This window comes from Pteropus alecto, unplaced genomic scaffold (genome assembly GCF_000325575.1).
Source record: "Pteropus alecto unplaced genomic scaffold, ASM32557v1 scaffold34, whole genome shotgun sequence".
Classification (NCBI taxonomy): domain Eukaryota; kingdom Metazoa; phylum Chordata; class Mammalia; order Chiroptera; family Pteropodidae; genus Pteropus; species Pteropus alecto.
In genome coordinates, this window is record NW_006435763.1 from 6,833,395 (window position 1) to 6,843,746 (window position 10,352).

General features: G+C 54.6%; 1 protein-coding gene across 3 annotated transcripts in view; it reads right to left on the bottom strand.

The window, feature by feature from the left end:
• The window catches only part of GPRC5B (G protein-coupled receptor class C group 5 member B), a 13,498-nt gene extending 3,155 nt beyond the window's left edge, over positions 1–10,343 (bottom strand). Inside the window, exons 1-2 of one of the 3 annotated variants that reach the window (XM_025046096.1) lie at positions 9,119–10,343; positions 5,427–6,440 (exon numbers count right to left, since the gene is read on the bottom strand). In XM_025046096.1, coding sequence (XP_024901864.1) covers positions 5,427–6,440; positions 9,119–9,206 — 1,102 coding nt within the window. In that variant the 5' untranslated portion in view covers positions 9,207–10,343. Of the gene's footprint in view, positions 1–5,426; positions 6,510–6,543; positions 7,048–9,118 lie in introns of those variants that run through there. The other 2 variants (XM_006910927.3, XM_025046097.1) reach the window with 2 other exon arrangements.
• Positions 10,344–10,352: the final 9 nt, after the last annotated feature.

Sequence of the window (10,352 nt, forward strand, 5' to 3'; positions counted from 1 at the left end):
GTGGGGGGTGGGCAGGGTTGCCCCTCTGTCCCTCCCCCGCCAGTCCCTGCAAGGAAGCACCTCCGAATCCCTCAGACGGTCTCCTCTGACAAAGACCCCCGTGGTACAGATTCCCATTCACGTCAAGTTCGGCATCACACTGTTCAACACCAGACCCTTCGCCGCTGCCCGCTGTCTCCGGATACACGCAAGGGTGGGAAGGCCTAAGGACAGGGCATCAAGTACATGATAGAGGCCGTCTTCACGGGACAGTGGCGGGGAGGAGCCCAGAGGGACGCCACTTGGGGCAGGGTTACTTCTAAGAGAAAACAGGGAGATCTGAGGCAAAGTTGGCAAAACAGGTCGACACTTTTTGCCTCTGAAAGGCGGGTACATGGCGTTGCTTAGCGGCTGTGTACTTTGAGAGATCCGCGCTTTTTAAATAGAGAATAAAGGAAATTACACAAATGTCACAGAGGAAACTTAAATGCATATTGCTAAGTGAAAGAAGCCAGTCTGTAAAAAGCTACACACTGTAAGATTCCAACTATAACATTCTGGAAAAGGGAAAGTTATAGACACAGTAAATGGATTCGTGATGGCTGGGTGGGGGGTGGTAATGAGTCGGTGGACGTCAGGGCATTTTTAGACAGCGAAACTGTTCTGCATGATATTATAATGGTGGATACGTGACATGAGGATGCATTTGTCCAAACCCATAGAACCGTGCAAACAGTGACCTCTAAAATGTAAATCGTGGGCTTTAGTTAATAATTATGTATCGGCATTGATTCACCAACTGCAACACTTTAACGTAAGACTAACGCAAGGAGTTCGCTAATAGGGAAACCTATTAGGGGAGGGGCATATGACAACTCCCTGTATTTCCCGCTCAATTTCTCTATAAACCTAAAACTGCTCCAAAAAAAAAAAAAAAAAAAGTCTATTAAAAAATAATGGAGAAACTAGAAGTACTATAAAAAAAATCAAAACCAAAAGTCCATCTCAGTCGTGCGATGGCATCTTCATCATCTTCATTCTCATTGAAGGCACTAATCTCGCTTTGCTAAGAAAAGCCTTTCCTAAAAGTCTTTCTGAAGGGAGTCATTTTTTTGGCTAAAAAGTAGCAAGAGAGTTTGGGACGTTTACACACTCCTTGGGGCAGGGACCCAAATCAACCTTGGTGATGCAGTTAACCTTCACAGAGTGCCCAGCCCTCTAGAAAGTACTGTCTACATATTATTTAATTTTTTGTAACACAATAGGGCTTTTATTATTTCCATTTTACATGGGGCACAGAGATTAAATAACTTGTCCAAGGTCACACAGCTGGTAAGTGGCAGAACCAGCATTCAAACTCAGGCAGAGAATCTTGTGTTCTTAACCACGACACGATTCTGGCTCCAAATACTATGTTTTTGACCACCATACTTAGTTACTCAGAAGCAACTTGGATCGAAGTGGCATGAAGGGCAGCTCAGCCCAGACTGGACCAAAGAAACTGAGGCGGGGGGTAGGGGCAGTGCATGTCCCAAGTCACTCTTAGAAAAACCCTTTTTGTGTTAGCACCTCCAAGCCTTCAGCAGCCCGTTACGCACATGCTGAGTAGCCGTGGGACACCTCGGCCCAAGGGTCCCTCTCTGTAGTGGATTTGGGGTTCTCCTCTGGTAAACATCTCTCCCACATTCTAGTTCCCTGAGTGTTGGCTGCCTTCTCCCCTGGCTGTGCTCATTGGTTCAGGCAAGGGCCATCAGGTCCAATCAGAGAGAACTCTGGGATTTTTGCTCAGGCATCTGGGAAATGTTCCTCCTTTCTACTGGGATAAGCCTAGAGCTGTGGGGTACCACGATGCTAACAGCCAAGAGATGCAGAGACCAGATCTTGTCACCTTGAGCTTCCTGGATCCAACCATTCCTGAAGCTTGCTTGATCCCTAGCACATTAGTTTTGCTGTTGTTGTTTTGGTTAAGCTGATTCAAAACAGATTTTTTTTTTTAATTACTCGCAACTTCAAGAATCCCAACTAACACCCCACTCTGACCTCAGTCAGCTGTGAAGGGTAAGCAGGGCTCCTCCGTAAGGGGAGTCCCCACAGGAATCAAAGATCATAGGCTGAATGCCAGCTTTCCCCTATTGAGACTCCGCCCCAAAGCCGACCCTAGCTCGCCACTGGGAAGCTAAAGGTCAGAGTTTAAATGGCCCGGGGTCCTGACGAGACCTGAGCCCAAACAGAAGAAAGAAAGCTCTTCTTTTTTCTTTCCTGCTCCTTCGCGAGGCGAACATTTCATGCGCCTTGTTCACGCTTTCCAAGATGTGATCGGAGGTGCTACATCCTTTGGTGTATTTTCATCTTTCTACTCACATACCTCATGCCTTGTTGAAATACTTATTAATAAGAAGCAGGCTGGTGAAGTATATATCGGGGGTCTCTCTCGGGGGAAGACAAGAAGCGAGCGGAAGTCGCTGGGGCACGGCTGAGCCACAGGCCAGCCTGGGGAATGGCCTTCCCACCTCTCGAAGAGTCAGGGACGGACGGACGCTTAGGGGACGAGAACCTGAAAGGCTGGCTGTTTAAAATGCTAGAGGAAGAGGCGAGGCTGTGGGTCCCGGTTCCCTAAAATATAAGCTGGCTGAGGTCAACGCCAAAGATGCCAACAGGTGTTCTCATGATGGCAAGGGAGTGTGCCCAGGCGTCCCCCCAGCCAGCGGAGCGGGGGATTCTAGAACAAAGGCGGTCCTAGCGAGGCTGCCAGTTTAGCCTCTGTGAGTTTTCTGGGGGGAACCGGTGCTGCCTGGAGCCCACCCTGCTTGGTCTCATGTGAATTTTGGTGGACACACATTTGGGATGATGCAGAATGGCTATGAAAAGGAAAAGTCTGACAACAGCCAAGGGCGGTGAACAAGTGGGGGAAATAGGGCTCTCCTACGATGATTAAGGGGGTCCGTATATTAGCTCACCATTCTGGGGATGCCGTCTGGCAGTACAGACTAAGATTTAAAGTTGCAGATTCTCTGACGCACCTGTGGGAGCAGCCTAGGAATTTTTTTCTCGCAAGGAGTTCACTGATTAAGGCCACGGAGATGTTCCCTGCAGCATGACTTTATATGGGAAGCCAGAACATTCGCCAGCTAAAGATCAGGACACTAGATTATGTGATGGCACGTCATGGAAAGCTCTGCATCTCAAAAAAGGGCCCCCCGGCCTGGAAAGCCCTCCAGCCATGACACTGATTTAAGCACGCACACTGCACAACACCGCTCGGCCCAGGGGTCTCGAGCTGCTAACTAACCTCTTAGAATCACTTGGGGAGCTCGAAAAACACCTAAACCCAAACAGATTTCATCAGAATGAATGGGGATTTTTTTTTTAAGCTGCCCAGGTTAAGAATGGCTTTATGGGAGTGTCGTGTGCGTGTGTGTGTGTGTGTGTGTGTGTGTGTGTGTGTGTGTGTCTGCGTCTGGGGGGGCGCAGTGTGTGTTCACCGAGATGTCTCGCAAGGTGGGAGCAGTCAGCAGGAGCAGCCTTTGGGGGGCGGGCGCCGTGTGTGTTCACCGAGATGTCTTGCAAGGTGGGAGCAGTCAGCAGGAGCAGCCTTTGGGCAATGGGATTTGAGCCATTTTTATTATTTTCACTTGCTGGACCTTCTATGTGATTATTAATGGATCTTTTGCCATCAGAAAAGAATAATAAAGCTATTTTTGTTTTGGGGGAGAAAGAAGGGGACTGAAAGACGCGTTACCTGGCTTTGGTACATGTAAGGGTATGAAATAGTTAGGGTGCGGGCACCTCTGGACCCACATGCCCCTCTGGGCCAGGCCCGGCACTGCTGGTACTACCCCGGTTCCCTCTGATCTCTGGATCTCATGAAGTATTGGCCGCATTTTCGCAGGGAAGGGTGCATGTAATGAGATGCAGAAAACCAACTTTCCCCCTCCCTGCTCTGCTCTGCATTTCCGGCCCGAGCTTGAACAGGTCGCCTCAGTTTCCTGCTCTGTAAAATGGGCCTGAGAACCCGTCTTCTGAACGCACAGAGTCGGCCTGACGCGTCAGTGAGATGTGGGACACTAACATGCTTGGGGAAGGGCAGAGCGGTCAAACGTGGGGCCTCTGGAGTCCGTCTGTGCGGGTTCGCAGCCCGGCTCTGCCGCCTGGGCAAGGCTCTTAGCCGCTCTGTGCCTCAGTTTCCTGTCTGCAATGTGGACCTCAGTGGGTCGTTGTAGGCAAAATGCTCCGAATGGTACCTGGCCCGTGAAAAGCACGCAGTAAGGTCGGACATCCTTACTTTTGAAGACTTAAAACTTGGGTGGTTCCGGCACCCCCATTTCACTGCAAGGAAACCAGACCATCAAGTTCTTAACCTTCTGGGGGTCACAGATGGCTCTGAGGACCTGACAAAGTGACAGACCAATTCCCCAATGAACAAACATTTACATCCGTTTCAGGTGTCCCCATTACCACCGAGGTGGCGGGGGAGTCCAGGGGCTCAGGTGAGTAGGACCCCGTTCCCAGGGGAGCCGAGGAAGAGGCGGAGCCCGGCGGTCCACAGAAACTGGCCAGGCTCCTGGCCTCTGCTCATCCCCAAAGACCCTCTGGGCTCCTGGAGGTGACTCCCATCCCGACCTCCGGAGTCAACCGCCTACACCAAGCCTCAGGCTCCGCTTTCAGGGGGACCCACCCAAGACACACATCCAACGTGCTGAGTGCCGTGGGAACCCCTCGAAGCGTCCCGCTCAGCACGTTACTTCTCGGGACAGCTCCAGAGGCACACGCTCTCATTCCTGTTCTACAGATGAGAAAACCTGGCTCAGAGAGGTGAACTAATTCACTCCAAACGGCACATCTAAGAAGTGGCGGCTGCAGGATCCGAACCCAGACATCTGACTGCAGGGCCCAAAGTCACGCTCTCGGTGCCGGAGGTAGGGCAGGGGACACCAGCCTTGCGCCTTAGCGTCTAGCACACAGGCTGCAAACACGAACACTTCCAGGGAGGCCAGGCAATTCATGTCAACGTGTTAGAGTGGCCCGGTCAGGGACAATAGGGAGCGGTGGGGAGTGCGGTAAACAGGAAGCGGATCCCCATGGAGAGGGACAGCCGCGGCCACCCAGTGAGGGGTAAGAGGCGGGGCCTTCTAGCCGGGCCCAGATGACTGCTACTAGCTGGGAACCGAGCCCCGGCCTTGCCAGATCCAACTTGTTCAAAAGAAGCCAGAAACCTGGCTTTTTATATTAAATTCGTTGGCAATTGATAGGGGGGGTAAAAAAAAACCTAACTAAATATAAAAATGTATTTATTTATTGATAAGTAAACGCTGACGGGGGTTCCTGTTCGTGGGCTCCGCTCTGCCAGGACCGGCCCCCTGGACCACCCGTCCCCCGCGGGAGAGAAAGAAGAGGACCCTTGGGACGAGCGGCCTCGCGCTCGCTCGCGCGGGCGGCGTGTCACCTACCTGCGCTGTGCTCGTCCATGGAGAAGGCCTTGTTTTCCATGTACGTCCGCTGCAGCTGCGCGTCCTCCTCGAACGCCGTCTCGCGCATCCTCGGCTGCGACGTGTCGAAGTAGTTGGGCGTGTTCTCCTGCGGGGCGGGCAGGATGGTGCAGTGGATCTCGGGGATGGCGTGGAAGATGACGAAGACCCAGCCGCTGGCCACCAGCGTGATGGCCAAGGTGGGGTCGCCCCAGGCGTCCCCCTGCCGCAGCTCGGCGTTGCCGAAGAGGTACATGGTCATCCAGGCCACCCAGATGAGCGCGGACAGGAACGCCGTGACCAGGACGCACGCCCCGTTCTGCTTCCACTTCTTGAACTTGCCGCACAGCGTGAAGAGCGCCAGCCCCAGGGCGCTCGCCAGCAGGACCATGTCGTAGATGAGGGCCATCACGAAGTCCATGGGCTCGTAGGCGCAGGCCGGCTTCGCGTCGCGCAGCACGGTCAGCACCAGCCACTCGACGGCGATGATGACCTGCACCAGCATCAGGCACAGGGCCGCGCCCGCCAGCTGCCAGCCCGACGGGCTCTTGCCGTGTCGCACCAGCCGGCGCACGCGCCACGCCTGGCTCAGCAGGCAGGAGAAGCAGAGCGCGAAGAGGACGCCCCAGAGGAAGCGGCGGACCGAGCAGATGGTCTCGTCCTCCCGGATGATGAAGGCGAACGTCAGCCCGAAGAGGCCCAGGGTCCCCAGGAGGAAGAGGAAGTGGAGGCCCACGGGGTCCTTCTTCTCCTTGTCCTTGATGAACGGCAGCCGCACCAGGAGGATGAGCATCAGGAGCAGCGTGATCAGGGCGCCCGCCCCGGCCACCGCCTCCACCACGATGCCCCAGATGGTGTCCAGGTCGCACAGGGACACGTACTGAGGGAGGAGGTCCAGCCCGCAGCCCCGGGACGTGCTGGCGTTCTCGGAGGCCCCGGAGGCGATCACGAAGAGCAGGAGGAAGGCGAGGGCTGGGTGGGTTCTCATCTTTCTCGCTGTCGCCAGGAACAGGGCAGAGAAGTTGCGGGGTAGTAGAGGAAAGACCGATGCATCGTCACACACACCCCCCCCCCACTCTCCTGACTGCCTTAAACCCACCTCACTGCAAACCTGCCAGCCCAGACGGTGCCTGTGGACACTCAGGAAAAGGGCCCCGTTCCCCCCAGCAGCACAGCCAGCCGTGGCGCGTGGGGGTGGGGCGGTGCATGGATCGGCACCCATCTGCACCCCTGGCTGGGCGGGGTGAACAAGCATGAATCATTGTCGGTAGCGGCTGGAAGAGAGGGTGAGAGGGAGACTTGCTTCCTCTGAATACCCTTTCCGTCTTTGAATTTGAGGCCATGTCTGACCGCTCGAAAAACAAGGGAATAAAATGAAACTTTAAAGACACAGTCATGGGCCCAGGCCTGCCGGGAGGAAGGCAGGCATCACCCGGAACAGCGATGATTTGCTCTAGGCCAGGCCCGCAACACATCCAGTCCTCACACGAGTGACAACACAGTCTCCGGGCTAGGACACGGCCCAAGGTCACACAACGCAGCTCCTGGAAGCCTCTCAGCTCCTCAGATCCAGTGCCACACACTCTTGGGTTCCACGTTCCCCACCCCCACCCCCCAGAGATTTCCAGACGGTCCACCCTCTCACTCCACGCCCGTCCACCACGTCTCCTGGGGATGCCTGCAGGGTGCTCGTTGGCACCCCGGCCCCCATGCAAACTGGGGACCGGCTTAGTCTCCCACGGTCCTTCCTGCTCCCTCTATTCAGGAGGATGTTCCTCCCGTCGCTGGTCTCAGCTCTAATGTCATCCACCCGGACCTTGGCCAAGGTCACACCCCCATTCCTCTCTACCAGAGCCTCCTCTCTACTCCTTAGCTCTAATCCTATCTGTCATCTTTGGGCCCGTTTACTTTGTTTCTCCCCTCCTTTCCTCCTCTCCTCCCTTCCTGCCTTTCTCCCAGGAGCCGCAGGAGGTCGGGGACACTGTCTGTCTTGTCTATCAGCAGAGGCCGGGCTTTCTCAACTCAGAAGTGCTGACATTTTGCGAGGGACCATTCTCTGTTTCGGAGCCTGTCCCGTGTACTTCGGAGGTTTAAGCGGCATCCCCGGCTTCCCCCCCACCAGATGCCCAAAGCAAACGCCGTTCCTCAATTGTGACCACCCAAAAGATCTTCGGGCACTGCCACATGTCCCCTGGGGGGCGGAATCGCCGGGATGAGCACCACGGGCGAAGACTCGGCGCCCAGCGCTGGCGCAGAGTAGATGCCGAGTAAACACCGAAGCCACCGGGACTCTTCCCTGTACCCACCAGCACTGCTGCTGGCTTTCGAAGGGAGCCCGGCCTTCAGAAAGCCCCGGCCTGCACAGCGCTGCTCCCAAGCCAGTTTCCAGGCAGCTCCAGCCAGTCACATGGCCTTAGCTCCACCCGCACGTGGGGCTGTAACCAGGCAGCTCCAGCAGGTCCCTGGGGCTTCCCTAAGTAAATGCGGTATCGACCACCTCTCCCTGCTCTGTTACAGGATCTCGTGAGCATCTCCTACGCTGCCTTGGCCGTGGGGCCATTGACTGGGATAAATTATTGATGCCACCGACCGAGAAGGAGCCTGGTGCTTCGGGGACCATCACCTTTGCCTACAGAAGAGAGAAGGCAGGCTCAGAAGGGAAGGTGTCTGGCAAGAGATGCTCCTAACAGGCATCCCAGTTAGTTATTTACCAAATCCCTTAAGTCTACTCACTAACAAGAAAACTCAACACACTGAAATACCCATCTCTTGAAATGTTAAAACTGCTTGTCGACATAACTCACGTTGTACACCCAGCACCATAATCCCAACAGACCACCTTTGGGAAAAATATCGTCCGGCCAGAGCTGCTTTGTCACAAAGGCCTGTAAGCATGCCGGGGATGAAAACCGAAGAACCGGATATGTCAGAACAGAATGCCAGCAGCCCCTCCAAGACAGTGGAGGGGCCCTACGGTGGCGTTCCCCCAGATATTTCATCAATGGCAAGTGCGAGTAAGTGACTTCTCAGCAAGTAACAAGGGGACACACACAGGCAACCTCTCCAGTTCACGCCACAGCCAACCGCACCCCCCGTGTGGCTAGGAATGTGCTTCCGGGGTCTCGACCACCAGCCCTCTCCCCACACACCCTCTAGGCCAGTGGTTCTCGGCCAGAGCCTATTGTGACCCCAGGTGACATTCTGCTATGTCTAGGGACATTTTTGGTTGTCACAACTGGGGAGGCAGGTACATCTGACATCTAGTGGGCAGAGGCCAGGTACACTTTTAAACATCCTGTTATGCACAGGACGCACCCCCCCTCTCCCCGCCCCCACAAAAAAAGAATTGTCCAGCCCCAGATGTGAGTAGTTCCACTAAGCCTGGTTTGTACCCTTGTCTGGGTTGATGGGGAAGATGTCAAGAAACCAGCCAGGCCTCTCAGCCTCAGGCCTGCACCCTGCGTCACTTCCTTGCAAGAACCTGGCCTTCAAATGTGGGACTCGGCTTCCCCAGCTCCTCCCCATTCCTGACTGGCCTTGCAATAAAGGGGAAACCAACAAGGATGATGAAAAACCCAAGATGGAGACCAAGCTCCTGAGCCCGGGCTGCGTCCTCCTGGCGGGGGGCCAAGTCCCTAGCTCCCAGCCCTTTCTGTCGTGGTAAATGGACACACCCTTGATTTCTGCCTTCATTCCTGAGGGTGGAACCGTCTCTTTCCGGGACAGCTGTTGTTTTTGTTGCCTAGCATCCATTCCTCCCATCTCTGAAAAGAGCTCCAGATTCTCCTTTGGAGAGCCCCGCCTGGAGCCCCAGCACAGAGCCCCTGACCCAGGCCTGGCCAATCAGAGCCCCTGACCCAGGCCTGGCCAATCAGAGCAGTTATCCCGCCCTTCGGCCACACGGATTGGTTCATGGACAGGCACATGGCCCCACCCAGACCCAGGGTAACCAGCCTTCGAATATTTGGGAGAAGTAACTGGAAAGAGGTACTCTCCTTCTACCGGGATTATCAAGCTAAGAGGATACAGTCCTGGAGCTGGAGCAGGCCCATCTGCCACCACAGGGAGAGCGCCTGCTCTAAGGTAAAGCCGACCCAGACGAAACGGCCAGGTGATGGCGTACTGTCCTGATACACCCAAGGGCTGGATTCAGCTCTGCCTGAAGCTGGATACACCCAGGCCTTGGCAGTTCTAGCAGCCAGTTAACATCCCTTTTGAGGATTAAGCCGGTTTGAGAGGGGTTCGTGTTATTCGCCAACAGAGTTCTATTATTCCTCCAATATCCTCTTCTTCCAAGAAGTCCTCTGTACCCAAAATCTAGGCAGCCAGGGGCTTTAGTAGGTTCCAGCTGTCTCAAGTGGGTCTTTATCATTGCCAAGGACGCCTATGTGTGTGTTGGCAGCCACCCCGCTCTATAGAACACCGTCCATGGGGATAAGGACGAGGGGTATATACCGCCTCACAGAATGAGGCTGAGTTTGGCTCATCTAGGATTTCTGGGGGATTCCGAACTGCCCTGCAGAGTTTTCTGTTACTGCCATAGCGACAGTGACAATAACTGTTAACTCATAGCGCTTACTATGCTCCAGGCGCTCTGCTATGCGCTTCACGTATATGTTAACGCCTTTATAATCCGCACGACGACACTATGAAGCAAGTTCTATTCTCTCCATTTTACAGGAAATAAAACAGGGAGGTCAGCTGGCTCGTCCAAGGTCACCCAACTACAAAGCAGCGGAGCCAAGAGACAAACAATTGCGCCGTTGTTACTGGACGCTTACTACAGACCAGAGCTCTAGAAATGTCACCTGGCGAGCCCTTTGCCGGCCAGTCTATCTGAATTAGGTCCTCCCCACACCCGTGATGCTCTGTGCCGTACTTCTGATCTCTGTCTTTGTCCCATGTGCC